General features: G+C 35.7%; 2 protein-coding genes across 3 annotated transcripts in view; both read right to left on the bottom strand.

The window, feature by feature from the left end:
• Nucleotides 1-11,326, bottom strand: part of LOC112052055 (pH-sensitive chloride channel 2) — a 43,977-nt gene extending 32,651 nt beyond the window's left edge. The window contains exon 1 of one of the 2 annotated variants that reach the window (XM_024090955.2): nt 11,127-11,326. In XM_024090955.2, coding sequence (XP_023946723.2) covers nt 11,127-11,194 — 68 coding nt within the window. In that variant the 5' untranslated portion in view covers nt 11,195-11,326. The remainder of the gene's footprint in view (nt 1-11,126) is intronic. The other variant, XM_024090954.2, reaches the window with a different exon arrangement.
• Nucleotides 11,327-12,825: 1,499 nt separating this feature from the next.
• LOC112052068 (transducin beta-like protein 3) lies at nt 12,826-16,210 on the bottom strand. Its single transcript, XM_024090980.2, has 2 exons — nt 16,050-16,210; nt 12,826-15,219 (listed from the first exon to the last, which is right to left on the bottom strand). The coding sequence occupies exons 1-2, from the start codon at nt 16,070-16,072 to the stop codon at nt 12,855-12,857; spliced, it is 2,388 nt and encodes a 795-aa protein (XP_023946748.1). The 5' UTR covers nt 16,073-16,210; the 3' UTR covers nt 12,826-12,854.
• Between the last annotated feature and the right edge of the window lie 3 nt (nt 16,211-16,213).

Here is a 16,213-nt window from a genome sequence, read left to right as displayed (position 1 = left end):
AACTAAATGGTTCATGGTACAAAAGTCGTGACTCGTAAATATCTTATTAAATTATACATTAACTTACATTACTACTCGTCTCATAATATTATTCACTGGGATTCCTTATGTACAATTTTGTAGCTTTTCATCCTCATGCTATTGTAATGTATATTTTATAAATCTCTTCCAACTATGCGGAAAATATAAGATTTAGGTAGGTAGCCGTGATAGCCCAGTGCCTCCGATTCCGGAATGTGTGGGTTCGAATCCGGTCCGGGCCATGCACCTCCAACTTTGCAGTTGTGTGCATTTTAAGAAATTAAATATCATGTATCTCAAACGGTGAAGGAAAAAATCGTGAGGAAACCTGCATACCAGAGAATTTTCTTAATTTTCTGCGTGTGTGAAGTCTGTCAAAAATTACCTTTTAGTTTCTCATAAATACAACAACAGTTTTTAGGGTTCTGTAGTCCCCAAGGAACCCTTATAGTTATACAAATATTTTTCGATTAAGGCATCCGTTTGTAAAATATTAAGCTTTTAAAAGCTAATTTTTACTAGAGTCAAGTGTCCCCACGCTCTACTAGCTAAACGGTTGTTTATGGATACGTGAAAAAATTCACGAGAGTAGAATATATAGTGAAATTACAAGGAAAACTGTAACAGCTAAGTAGCAATTGCCATTCAAAAAGTAATAGTCGACCAACTTAAAAAACGTAGTTGGAAATCGAAAATTGCATACCAAGTCCGTTGTTGATTAAATAGATCAAGTTTGTTAGTAAGGTCAATAATTGTCTGTTAAAACTAAAAACTAAAGCCGAATTTTGGTATGGGTATGTGTATTAATTACGTCTACAAAGAGTACCTCTTTGTAGACGTAATTAATACACACAAACAAAAGTTTTTTCTGGGTTCTTTCCCTACATGCAAAGTGAAGATGAATTTTTCATCATCTATCCCATGGTGTGGGGTATTGTTATCGGTATTTTTGCGCATTACATAGTGGATTAAACTGCTCATTTAATCTACGGAACATTACACTGCGCGTGGTACGACACGCACTTGGCCGGTTTATAATTAAATTTATAGTTTTCTATGGATTTCTAAAAATTCAAGTTTTACTTATTATTTCGTGTCTAATATCTACGACTACTTACATATATTTATTGTATTAGGACGTTAGATGCTATCTCAGAGGAAATCTATAATGTGTGCTAGCGATGTCACAAGTCTCCTTACACTCTTTGATTACAGATATGAGGTACTACACTATATTTCAGAAACTATTATTGGTTTTATATTGGTTTATTAACAAGGGCACGTTTACTGTAATAAAAATTAACATACAGCTAAGTCACATCGTCAAATATCAAAAGCCTTCATAGTTATTGTTCATTGTTGTGTTATGGAGCACTATATGAAAGTGCACGTCTTCTGCAAACACTTTGCCAACGTGTTATTGTTTAAATTATGAGCTATAGTCACGAGTGCGCCTCATTAACAGTTTCATAATTAGTATTTGTTACAGGGTAAAATCAATATTAACTTTCATATGTACTTACACGAAGATTAAATACTGAAGTAGGTATTATGCGTAATTAATGTCGTCAACAAGTAGGATACCAACGAGTACCTACACCATGCACCTTTAAATGTTTTATATCTATACGTAATGACCGATAAAACATTATCTTAAGTTCTACTCCAGGACTGTCCATAATATTTACAATTTATTCACAACGCCAAAGTGAAGATGAGGCGCCATGGTCATGGATGTTTTTAAACTAATTATCCTATCCTTTAATGTTACTTTAGTCCATCACGAGATTTGATTGTAACAGTGGAATATTTTGTAAATCATGTAAATGTAAAATCATGTAAATGTCGTAGTAAATGAAGATCTTTTAGATCTACTTTATATATCCCCCGTATTCTCATGAAAACGGGAATTACGCGGATGATACCGTAAATTTTCAATATCGGTTCAGCAGATCTAGAGATTACCCCCTACACTACCACATCACAAACTTTATCTCTTTATTATATTAGTATACTTAGTATACTTAGTATACTTAGATCAAGCAGATTTTTGCAATGGAGTTTTGCATAACTAGTTAAGAATGCTCGAATCTTTCACGTAACTAAAGATCTCAAATTTCAGACAAGATATCCACGGATTAATTTGACCGCATACCCGTCAGATTATCTTTATGTGGAACTAATCTGTTAATTACTTTGATAACCGAGCGTTTCTCATTGAAATACATCATAAACTGTCACCTCAGTGTTTTTGAACTGATAACATGAAAGTTTGCGCGTGACAAGAACCCTAAGATGGTAAGTGATGACATGCGTTTTAGAAGCTATAGCACTCACTTCTATTTTTAACTGACTTCAAAAAGGAGGAGGTTCTCAAGTTGACCGAAATGTATTTTTTTATGTATGTACATCGATTACTCGAAGACGCCTGAACCGATTTGAAATAGTAGATTTTTATACAAGGGGCTAAAAAGACCCATTATATACGAGGTATTTTTAGGGTCGGAGACGTAAGGCAAGGGCCGCCTAAATAGAAACCGAGTTTATAATGGGTTTGGCCCCACGTGTTACACTCTGCTTTTCACTACGATTGAAGAAATTAAAATAGTTTAGTACAATATTCAATGATTTATTTTAATTGAAAATTAAATGTACAAAGTCTACAATTTTGGATATTAAGGGAGATGCTTTTACCCGGTAACATAATTTCCGACTACTGTGAAGATGAATAATGAGTACGTGAGCTAAACGTGGAGATAATAGTTTAAAAAACTCCTTTCGTAAGTGAATTCATTCGTTGTTGTTTTCTTCACTTATTAAATTTTTCGTGGGTATTCGTAGGTATCGTAGGTAAGTATTTAAGTAAAAATACTTTGATGGTAACAGATTGAAAATTTCATCCATCTCCAAATTAGGATCACCATTCTCACTAGATGAAGACTACTATAACAATTATTGTTGAGAAATATGTAAGTTACGGTCACAAATTTACAATGAATTTCTGAAAAAAATCAAGTGTGTATTATTCACGCCAAATTTTTTTTAAATTCTCGCTTTTTAATTTTATTTTTTTCACATGAGAAAAGGGCAAAGGTTTTACACCGTAAAGTATGTCCCATGTCTTTAAATCTCGCTCTATTCGCAACTCAATAAAAATTAAATAAAAAAATAAACGCATTCCACAGACAAGAACGCTGCATTTAATTCCAATTTAAAGTTTTTTATTTATTTTTCAAAACAATCAATGCCTTACCTACAATGATTCTATTTTCGAATAAAACCTCCTCCGTTTTATAGTAGGCTAGTACTTGGCTAGTACTCGTAACAGACAAGAATAAAAGAAACAAAATTACTTTAGCCCTTAGAGGCTAATATGCTTGTTTAGCCCCGCTGTGGAGTGGTAATATGACAGTGTTTTTGAGCAAGAGTAGTGAAATAGTAGATTGTTAAACAAGGGGCTAAAAAGACCGAATATATACGAGGTATTTTAGGACACGAGCCGTAACGCGAGGACCGCTAAATAAAAACCGAGTTTATAATGGGTTTAGCCCTGCGTGTTACACTATACTTTTCACTAAGATTGCGAGAAAATAAAATAATTCAGCACAGTATTCAATACCTTACCTTGTATAACAATCTACTATGTATTTGTATATTACAAGTCTTAATAAATAAATAATTTATTAACATTGTTAACAATTTTTACTGTCTGTGTTTTTGATGTCGGTTGTATTTTTTTTTCAATATTTATTGTGGTGAACAAATTTATTATTTTATCTGTTTAAGTATAAATAAATAAAATAAATAAATAATGAAGATTTATCCGAGAAACCTGACGTCATTTACTGTAGTATTAAATAATATTCGTAGGAGAGCCCATTTATATTAATTAACCATTTCTTTTAATTCTTCGATGCGTGGTAATTGGTTTAGAGATAATTTATTGTTACGTATTGTCGAAGTGTATAATCGGACTTATTGACTGCGAAATTTATTCAAATTGATTTTATTGTTAAGGTGTTGCGATGCGAGGTCGTATTATATTACTAAGTAGGAACTATGTGCAATTATTATTTGGGTTTCATTTGTAGTTCATTCATTGTAGTAGACAAAATGGGGATGATGACAGATGACTAGGTTTGAATATATTTATTTTTATGAGACATTGAGGCAATTAAGGTCAATATTAACTAATTAATATGTAAAAAACAAAGAGGCTGGATCTTAAAATCTTTTATCGTAATTAGATGTAAATTTGTACATTTTTAGCTTCCTTGCATTAAATGTGACATTTGTCAATGAACGAACTATAAACATAAAGATAAATAACACAAATAACAAAGATATTAGTAATTTTGGTTGAACGCCCATTTAAATCTAACGATCATTATGATCAATGACGTCATTAATTCATGCCATTTTGTATTGGGCATTTTTCAGAGATCCGTGGGAGCGCCGCAAATATGACCCTTGTAGCTCCGAAAGTAATGATCGCAGATATCCTGTTCCTTAGGTATATATAGGTGTTTAACTGTTTAGTAGTCACTAAAATTTTCCGCCAAACAGTATTGCTGTCTTCCAGTCTGTAAAATGTGGTTGATTGATGGTTGTGGTCTGAAGGATGAATTTTAGAATGGGTCCATTGCAAGTTGCAACCCTGTAAAGAGACTTATTTATAAACTGGGATTAAGCTTTAGAACTCAGTTTTCTTCAAAGTAAATTGGACCTGATCTCTACTACTTAAAGCTGAAAATTGAGGTTCAAATCTTAATCGATGTTGAGTAGGTGTTTTTTTTTGTTTAGTAGAGAGATATGGCGTAACAAATCTCATCTGTGATCGGAATAAGTCTATTAAAATTGGGTAAAGTTATTAGTTAGGTAATTTAAGTACCTATCTAATTGTATATTTACTGTCGTTCGTATATTAATTGCTTTAGCACAATCAGGTAAAATATTAGCAGGTTGATACAGCACGTTCTTAATAGTTTTAAAAATGGTACCTACATTTTAAAATACCTAGCAGGTACGTACATATAAGATAATATAGTGAGCAACTACTATTTTAAGTAGTAGTACATCTAGGTACCTGTTTATTAATACCTAGTATTAATTAATAGTAAATACCTAGGTAACTGTGTATTTAATTCACCATGTTGATTCATCAATTCCAATTTTAACGATTACTATCACTTTATTTATTTATTTTTTCAAGTCAGCCCTTTACTACAATCTCTCTGATGGTAAGTGATGACGCAATCTAAGATACAAGCGGGTTGAGAATAAAAATCCACACCCCTTTCGGTTTCTGCACATCGTATCGGACGAAACGCTAAATCACTTGGCGATATGCCTTTAATAATGATAATTAATTTATTAAATTAACAATCATTAATTTATTAATTAATAATGATGATGATGATCATAAAACTCGGTCCCTCACGTTATCATAGTTTTAACAAACTCTGAGTTATCTTACTGACAATTTTATCTTTTTAATTAACAACAGCATTAGTATGCAATTTTCGATTACCAACTACGTTCTTCAAGTTGGCCGACTCTTACTCTTTCAATAGCGATTGCTAAGTAGCCGTTATAGTTTTCCTTGTAATTTCAATATATATCCTACTTTTTTACGTATTCGGTATATACAGCCGGTAGAGGGATACTTGACTCTAACAAAAATTAACTCTTAAAAGCTTAATATTTTTCAAACGGAAAATCGAAAAGTATTGGATGATGACCCCTCATATATTTTTAAGACCTATCCAACGATGCCCCACACTATGAGATAAACGAGTTTAAGGTAGGGGTAGGGTAGGAGCAGGGTAGGGGTAGGGTAGGGGTAGGACAGGGGTAGGGTAGGGGTAAAGTATATAAAAATCAAAGCGAAGCTTGACCGGGTCCGCTAGTCCTTTATAAATATGAGTAAGTGTTAGACACATTAGGTCTAGATAGTGATTTTATGTGCTTAACTAAACGAGGTTTTGCATAATTAACGCTCTAATTATGATAAATAGGGTTTTAGTAACGCTTTTGAGTCGACTCTCGGTCAAGTGGAATTTGTTTCTTCTATCGCAGTTTAGGTACTTAACTAGGTACTATCCATACCTAGATCACAGATTAATCAATCAATCATGTCTGTCTGTCTGTCTATCCGTCCGTATGTCACAGCCACTTTTTTTCGAAAGTATAAGAGCTATACTGTACTTCCACCGAAAAAAAAATTGGTTTGATATTTATTTCATAAATCGTAATCGTAATATGTAAATTAAGTGTATATGTATTTAATGAGCAACAAGTTTATGTTACTTGCTGCTACGGAACCCTTCATGGGCGAGTCCGACTCACACTTGGCCGCTTTTTTTTATTATTGATTATTATATTAATTTATGTAAATGTTGTTAGTGTTAAATTTTGAAATACAAATTATGAAAAAAGTTTGTATAGGTATGCGGTTTTCACGGAGACGCGTGACGTTTGTTTTTTTTATGGGTTGTACCGGCTTCACACGTTACTTGTAAAGACTCACTCTGATTACTCTGTGATCTAGATGTTCTATTTTACGATGATGGATTTGGTTTGGTTGTTGCAGTAATGTGACAGGACAAACGTTACGAAACGCACCTTGAAATATGTAGTGATATAGAGCTTACCCTATTGAAGATAATTAAGAGCTAAGATCGTTTATCAGTATAACAAAAACCTTTACTTTTTACAGGAATTTTGAATTTTCTGACACTTTCAGTTCCACACAAAGCCTGGCAGCACATCTTACAACTAGATTACTACACAAGCAAAGCAACATCGAACAATAAAATAAGAAGAGAAAAAACTCTACTTAATTATGAATCTATACAAATATTATAAAGCTGAAGAGTTTGTTTGTTTGATTTAACGCGCTAATCTCAGGAACTACTGGTCCGATTTGAAAAGTTTTTTCAGTGTTAGATAGCCCATTTATCGAGGAAGGCTATAGGCTATATTTTATTCCCATCTTCCTGTGGGAACGGCGTCTACTAGTCGATACATATTTAAAAGTTATTTCACCGCGGTAAAGAATTAGACAGGGACTACCAAAGGCGAGTGCCTACTTAAGATTGTTCGGACTTCGGAGGTTGACCCCGCGAGTTGTGTAGACACCATATGCTTAACATATAGATACGTATATAATATGCAACTACCACCAAATTCACTGATAAGTACTATGTATTAATATTGCGTGCCAATCTTTTTCCGAGTACCTACCTACACACCCATTATAGAAGCCTGGTAGGATATAAGTGTCGATCTTACAACCCATTGTTTGATGCTGTTTATTTATTGTGTTAATTCTATCATTGAGGAGCATGCGGTCACGTTTCGTGACAACAAATTAGGTACTTTGCTAATTTTATCAGGGTCAATATTTTCCTGTGACATTAGATCAACTTTGGGTAGGTACAGTTAGAACTAGGAACCTTCTATTTCATTTTCAAACATATGAAGGTGACAGCGCCATAATCTTGTTTATGGTTTCATAATCAGGGCCGGAGATTCATATTCGGAAAACTCCGCGATATCTTTTCGTCCGAAATTCCTCAGTGCCTAAAGACAAAAGTCTTCGAACAGTGCGTGTTGCCAGTGATGACATATGATTCCGAGACTTGGTCGCTAACTATGGGCCTCATAAGAAGGCTCAGAGCCACACAGCGGGCGATGGAACGAGCTATGCTCGGAAATCTCTGCATGATCGAATCAGAAATGAGGAGATCCGCAGAAGAACCAAAGTCACCGAAATAGCTCAACGAGTCGCGAAGCTGAAGTGGCAGTGGGCGGGACACACAGTTCGAAGAGCCGATGGACGTTGGCGTCCCAAGGTGCTGGAATGGCAACCCCGCACTACAAAGCGCAGTGTTGGTCGACCCCCCACCAGGTGGACTGACGACATCAAGCGAGTACCTAGCAGGTATTCGCTGGATGCAGATGGCTCAGTATCGTGATGTTTGGAAGTCCCTACAAAAGGCCTATGTCCTGCAGTGGACGTCCATCATCTGACATGATGATGATGATGATGAATCAGGGCCTGCACAACGGTAAGAGCAGTCGGACTCATCATCGAGGATGGTGGTTCTAACCCCCGTTGGTCTATTGTCGTACTCTACAGTATAAGTCTTTCCCGACTGGGATAATGGGTAATGGGAATTAGTCGGGAAAGACTTATACTGTAGAGGGACTAATGGAAATGGGGTCATTATTTTGTGGTGTTTCATTATAAATCATAGTAATTCTTGAAGACCATTGTATATTGCCATATGCCGGAAGGAAGAAGGACTTGGGGTTGCAAGTACACTTTACAATATTATTACCATAGATAATTTATCATAGACAACATATGATAGACAATAATAAACAACAGTCATAGTGGTAATATTCAAATCTTTTACAAAAAAGAAATCAACAAGTTAGGCCTATTATTAACTATAGAACTATAGTTAACTAAGAAGCCTCAGTGTCACTCAGTGGATGAGTGCGAGTTATGGAATTCTGCCAAAAAATCAAAGTGGCAATTCACAGTCTTTGTCGACACTACTAGCATAGGCATAGGGAAAAGCAGTTAAATGCAGGTACAGGCAGCACAAAACAGTTGTGTTTGGAAGTCTTTAAGCTATGTAGAGATGGTGAGTGGCTGGCGTTAGATCGATGATCAGTGCTCGTCCATCGGCTATTCATGGTACTTAGTCAACAAGAAACTACTACTTAGTTTCGCCTTACTAGAAAGCTTAGTTTAGCTTAGCCAAAGATTACATATTATGTAAAAGTTAACTTAATTTAATTAAATAATAATTGGGCTTGGGGAATTCTGGAAAGCATTATGACAAAGTTGTTGGTAACTTCTAGAAGGAGAGCCGAAGAGGGGATTTTTGCAGTTATCGAGCGCGTCAGATACGATATAAACATAAGGGAGTAGATATACCTTGCACGTTGTTCAGTATGAGTATGAGTATGAGTCCATAATATTGGTGGGTACGTTTAGGGCAATCAAAAAAAAACCAACTTCAGAAATATTTAAGAGTTGATAGCTTAAAACTGCACATTTCGAAATCTGACGATTTGGGCGTAACGTAATGGATTGGGAGGGTTTCAAAATTACAAAATGAAACCCTTATATTTTTGCTCACGAGTTACGAGCGTGATTAAATTTTTATTTTTTTTGAAGGAAATAACCTAATTACTTATCGCTAAAATTTTCTGACAATTTCAGTAAGCCAAAGTAATAAAAATTGCTTTTAAAGTCTGCAGTTCCACCGCTAAAAGCGAAAGAAGAAAATAACCATTTATTCTTCCTATATTTTAATCTACCAAATGCAATCGTTCCCCATGACTCTCGAGTAACTGCAAATTTAGCATCCCGGGCTCCTCTCCTATTCTATTCTATTCTGTTCTAAGTCGTGCAACTATGGAACCTTATTCGGAACCCTGTACAACGTGTGACTAAACACGCACTTTGCTGGTTTTTATGTATGCAGATGACCCAACTGATCTTATGTAGAGAATTATGGTTTGAACTCAGGGCTCACTTGTAAGTAACACGTGACAGTTGTAAAGTCCTTTTCATGAAACAAGTCCCCCAGACGCGGCGCTGATGTCATAATGGCACTCATTTTCATTTGATAATGGCGGTCTTATTGTTATTACAACTTTAGTTTAATATATATGTTATCATCAGGAATAGATTTGGTTGGTTTGTTGTAAGTTTGCAGTTAACCATAGTCGTAGACACGTCCGTGAACTAAAAAAAATGCCTTCAAGACTAGATTTCAAGATTTAGAGGATAACAAAAGCTATCAATCAAAGAGAGCTGATTTAATTTATACCTACTCAGAAATGTAAGAAGAAAAAATGCAAGAAGACAAGACAAGAAAGGTTTTTGAAACCATCGATTACGAAACTGTTTCATCACGTGACTTAATATGTTACGAATCGGCTCCAAAACTACTGAACCAATAAAAATCATTATCAGCGAGTAACAAACAAAGGCTATACATACTTTATCCTCGTATTCCCACTGGACTGGGAATAGGCGGGATCTACTATAGGTACATCTTCTATCTATATCTATACCTACTTATAACAAATCTGTAGAGAGGTCAATTCTGTACATGAAATATATTTCCAAAATAACTATCAAGGGGCGATTAGTAATCGATACTGATGCCAAAAATGCAATCAGTAAAATTTTTGTCTGTCTGTCTTTGTGTATAGAAACAAAACCTACTCGACGGATTTTAACGAAATTGGTACAATTATTATTCATACTCCTGGGCAGGTTATAGTATATTTTTCATCACGGTACGATCAATAGGAGCAGAGCAGTGAAGTGAAATGTTGGGAAAACGGGAGAAGTTACTCCATTTCGTCAGCGGTACAACTGTAATGGCTGGAGGTCTAAGGGCGGACGAGGTCGTGGGCGTCCGCTAGTAGTAAGTAAATAAAAATATTCTGCAGCGCTACAACGAGCTTTCTGGTTAAATTAGGTGGGAGGTAAACAAATAGGAACTTCTGTTTTATTTTTCAGTCTCTGAACTAAGCAACTAATTAAAGAACTCTGTAGGTACATTGCGAACAAGTAAAGTACTTACCTAGTTTAAAAATAGTGAGTTTCTTGTAGTAGTAAGTAGTTAAAATCGTATAGAAGGATAATAAGTAGGGCATCATAGCATAGTCAACGATTTACTTAATGTTTGATGAAATGTAAAACACGGCTAAAATTCATGAGATTATTGTCGCTGAATGCCCGTCTAGTTTCGAAACTGTACGGGGTCCTTAATCATGAGTTTGTCCCGGCGTGAGGAAAACTTGCACGAACAAGCTCATGACTAAGAGTGCAGTATGGGCTCGAAACTAGCCGACCATACTCTGACAATAATCTCGTGAGTTCTATAATTTATTATTATTAATAACACTCACGATAGGTTATCAATAACATAAGTTGAATTTTCTTAAAATATAAGGTTCTCAATTCAAAACGTATCGATCAACAAAATAACTAAAGGACAAATAAAATGAATCTATGGTTGACAATTTACAGTAATGTAACTTCCAGTATTAAATATTTATTTACTCACGACGATTTTTGTCCCTCAGCACCCTTCAGAAATAATATAGCACTCAGTAGAAGAGTTTTTGAGATCATGATGATTCGATTTACATAACACGGCTGTGCGCGCGCTAGTCCAGTCAACGCGACCGCCTCGCGATATCGACGCACCACTACTACTTATTAGGAAGCGGTTTTCACGGAAAGCCTATAGATCTAGCATTAAGGTTGCGCAGGCGGCGGAAACGTGCCGTTTATGAGCTTTTACGTACAGAGACTAATGTTAGAGAACAGTTTGCAAAGTTTTAATGACACAGAACTACGTGCGTCAGAACAAACATTTACGCGCATTACAGATCGTGCAGAATTGTGGTCATATTTTAGTCATCATCATTGTCAGCAATAAAAACCCATGGTTCACTGTTGAGCACGAGTCTCGTCTCTGAATAAGAGGGGTTAGGCCTTAGTCCACCACGCTGGCTAAATGAGGATTGGCATACCTCACACGCGTAGAATTAAGAAAATTCTCAGGTATGCAGGTCTCCTCACGATGATTTCCTTGACCGGTCGAGACACGTGATATATATTTTTTTTTTAATATATGACCCTCAATAGCTCAACGGTAAGAGCGGTCGGACTCGTCACCGAGGGGTGGTTCGATCCTCGCCCCGTTGGTCTATTGTCGTACCCACTCCTAACACAGTCTTTCCAGAAATGGGAATATTGGTCATATTTAAAAAGATATCCTTTCTAAAAAAAACAAAAAACATAATACAACTTTTAATTTGGATGTGCATGCCCCAGACCCCGATTCGATTCTACACCCTCCGAAACGAAGGCAGAGGTCTTCACTGGGCTATCACGTAACTAATTACTCTACTATAATATAAGGCCTTTAAATAATAGTAGAGGGGATACGGAACTTAGAACCACCAATCAGTTCCATGTTAAAGATATCGGGACTATACTATAGGGGATATTCCGCGGTCGCCCTACGACCCAAGGCCTCTCAGGCTAGCTTCAACCTCTAACTTCCTTAACTGTCAGCTTCTATAACACAGACGGCCTTGTGAATTAAATAAGTGCGTGAATTTGTGAAAATGCACACCAAGTAGACATTTTACTAGTGTGAGAGAAACTCAGATCTCAAAATCGAAAACTTTCAAATGATCAGAAACAACAGGGTCAGAATAACATTTAACACACGACAGCCACAAACGCCACCACAAGAAGCAAGAAGGGGCCACAAAAGTAGCTGAAGCGCGCAACAGCCACTTGTGGCCGGTGGTCGACACTTGCGATCGGTGGCTGCTACTTTTCGACCTTAACAGGTTTACTGAGGTAAGAGAGAGAGAGAGATGCGGAATCGCGCGAGTGGCGTGTGTCGGCGTTTAGTGGCCGGTGCGGGCTACAAGAAGCGAGCAGCGACGATTGTAGCGTGTGGTGGCCACCGGCGTCAACCGTGTGTGGCGAGTCCATATAATATGTATGAAAACTACAGGAAATATGCCGGTAGCGGCGTTTTGTAGTTGTGGCCGGTGGCCCGTGTGCGGGGGCCCTTAGGGTTCTTAGGGTTTAGAATCTCATAAAAGAAAAAAAACTTCAATTTTAAATAGCCTGACCCAAGACCTCATAATCTGAAGCCTTATAGACTAACCACTACACCAATGAGGTATTTAGAACTACCCTTAATGAACTACGAGGATCTTAATAAAATAACAATGAAATTGATGTCAATACTCTTATAATATTCATATTATTCAACATTTTTAACAGCATGAGGTTGCATACAGTTAACAGTGTATGAAATGAAATTCAGGTCTTGCAATAAATTTGTTAACCTTTCAAAATGCCTTTCAGTATATGGTAGTGTACCTTCAACAAGGCTTGCTAAAGATGACACTTTTAGATTACCTGAAATAATTTCAGGGGCTAAAACATAAAATACCAACTGAGCAGCATGACAATTCTTGTTATTTGTATTCCATTCAGCTGCAAATCTTAGTAATGTTTCTTTTTGTGTATTATTTATTTCTTTTAAAGTATCAGATAATTTATCTTTACCATATTTCAAAACTTCATTAACTATTTTTAGCACATGCAAAGGCCTTTCCATTCTGATTGCTAATTTAAGTGCTTTAACTAGTTTTTTATCATGTAACAAATTCAAAAGCTCTTGCTCTTGGAGAATAAGAGCTTCTCTTTCTTTTGCTGATATTTCTCGTTTTTCCATTGATACATCTTTTAATGTAACTAGTTTAGAATCAGACCCTCCAGTGATAATAACTGATTCATTTTTATTTACAGCTAAGGACCACACTTTGCCATCGTGATTATCTAAAGACATTTTACATTCTGAAGACTTAATGTTCCAAAGTTTCAACAGACCATCAGCTCCACTTGATATAATTTGCTGGCCTTTACTTAAAAATTCTATCTTTAGAACAGAGCTTTCATGCCCTTCAAATGTTTTTAAGCAGCTAAGATCTGCTATAGACCACAATTTCAATGTGCTGTCTGCTGAAGATGTCAAAACTACTTGATCCACAGATGAAAATCTTACACACCATATACCTCTTCTATGACCTTTTAAAATTCCCAATAATGATAGATCTTCAGTCCATAGTTTTGCAGTTTTATCCTGTGATCCAGTTGCTATTATTTTGTCATTTGGTGATACAGCTACACAGTTGATATCCATATTATGAGCCAATTCAGTGTGACTTGATTTTATTTTCTGATCTATATTATCTACTTCCTCTGGTACAGTCCACAACTTTAAACAGTTATCTTGACTTACAGAAGTAAAAAATCTATCAGAAGTTTGGGATGTAAACACTGAGCCAACAGAGCCTGTATGTCTTACACCTATTCCGAAGCATTTAATTTCATTCTGCTCATCTTGAAACCAAATTCTTACAGAGTTATCTTTACCTGATGATACAAAAACATTCGGTTTGGTGGGAAAATTTGCCAAAGCAAGAACAATATCAGTATGACCTTTTATCAACTTGCAATTCATAGTACCTAATTCATAGTGCTTCAAATCTCTACTGTTTGTAGCAACAACAATATGTGTTTCATCTTTTCCAACAAATATAATGTCTAATATTTCATCAGTAAAACCAATCATTTGTTTCACACACGTGAATGTTTCCAAGTCATGAATTATGATATTATGGTCAGCTGTAGCAATTGAAAGCATATTTCTTGCTTCATTGTACAGCAAATGTGTTACTGCCAATCCACCCTCTTCAGTTGAAGGTGATACAAGACTGTTAGATTGTTCAAACATAAGGCGACTTATTTGCACATTCCATATCTTAACTGCGCCTTTTTCACCAGCACAGGCTACATAAATTCCTTCAGTCTCTAATTTCTTCTTAAAATTTGGAACTTTAAAAGTAGGTGGCATAAGTATAATTGTTTCAATACACTCATAGACTGGGACTACTCTTAAAGCTTTACTTTCTCCAATTTTCCAAAGAATAAGAACTCTATCCCTTCCAGAACTTACCATATGTTCTCCATCAAGAGTAAATTGTAATGAAGTAACTTTACTGAAATGTCCAGCATATACTATACTGTCTTTACCAGTTTTTGAATCCCATGATCTAATTTTTGTATCATCTGCAGCTCCAAAAATAAGTTGTTTAGAAGAATCAGGGTGATATTTTAAGACTGTAAACACACCCATAGCTCCTTTCAGACTGCTTGTACAAGTATGATGTGTAATATCCCAGAGTCTTACATTTCCATCTGTTCCACCTGATGCCACATTGGTATCATTAGAGTCGAAAGCTAACCTAGCCACAGCCCCTTTGTGACCTGATTTCCATACTTTTACTTGTCTACCACTATCTTTGTCCCAAAGTTTGATCAATCCACTTTTGTGTGCAGTTATAACAGTTTGGTTGTCATGTGACATATTAAAAGTATATATTTGATCGGTTCCATCTTTATCATCTGTTGAGACTCCTATAGTGAGTGTATTACATAAGGTATTGACATCAATAACTTTTATCACATCATCACACTGACAAAGAAATTGTCCACCGTCTGTAGTCCATTGTATGTCGCCTCCAGTATAAAATGCTTCATATTCACCTGTTTTCTCATATCTGTAAAAAACAGTTCAAAATTATTGAAGAAACTGAAAATATTATATGCAACACTTATATTTTAGAATTAATATTGTGAGTGTTAACCATAGTAAAGATGATGTATAACACAGGTTAAATTCACATTATTATTGTTTGAGTATGACTTACTAGTTTCAAACTTCTATGGGGCCCTTAGTCATGTTCATGCAATGCAATGTGAAGCATTTGGCTTGGTTTGGCTTACACTTTATTTCCAGAACAAGCTCAAGAAAAAGAGCCACAGGTACCAGAATAGTTGGGCATACTCTTAGCAACAATCTCTAGAGTTTAAGCTATGTGGTATACAATTCATATTTTAATATGATCCCCATTGCCATTCACTTAGCTTTGCTCTGTTTTATAAAAAGAACTTTAAAGGTCCTTGCAAAGAGTTGCAACAAAGCTAACGGTCTGGTGACTGAAGACATGAATCCTCATAATATCCTGTAGCTAATCAAAAAATTATGTGATTTATAGAGGTCCTTATAGAGGCCTTAAAAGCTGCTACCTTCTAAAGCCGCACATACACCAAAGACTATTGGCTTCCTATGGTAGAAGCAAGGGCTGACAAACTTTCAGCCTTCCTAAAATAAGGTACCTATATCTGGCCATCGCAGTTTCACGGTCTATAGTGCCATAAACACAAAAGTGAGACACAACTCTTAGAGATAACAACTACACCGGAGGGATATTATGAAGATATATACTAATTTATTATATTTGACACAACTTCGTGAGCTTCCAAACTTGTCTAGGGAATCTTCTATACCTAAGTTAGTTGAAGAAGCAAATTTATTAAATATACTTACACCTCCTTTAGTGAACTAGCCATACTGAATATTTGGTATTATAGTGTAGTTTAAACTTGCATATGTTGTACGATTTCAAACATAGTAAATGAATAGTTCATTTAACCTCACAGCACGTGCACATAATAAAATAATAACCAAAATCCAAAAATTCTAAAATTTAT

This window comes from Bicyclus anynana, chromosome 11 (genome assembly GCF_947172395.1).
Source record: "Bicyclus anynana chromosome 11, ilBicAnyn1.1, whole genome shotgun sequence".
Taxonomy (NCBI): Eukaryota; Metazoa; Arthropoda; class Insecta; order Lepidoptera; family Nymphalidae; genus Bicyclus; species Bicyclus anynana.
This window is presented reverse-complemented; position numbering and strand designations above follow the sequence as displayed.

Bases quoted from the DNA above. Each gene is read 5' to 3' on its own strand.
- LOC112052068 (XM_024090980.2), bottom strand. From the start codon at position 16,072: ATGGCTAGTTCACTAAAGGAGGT. The intron at 15,220-16,049 runs GTAAGTATATTT...TGTTTTTTACAG, and splicing joins GCTAGTTCACTAAAGGAGGT to ATATGAGAAAACAGGTGAAT.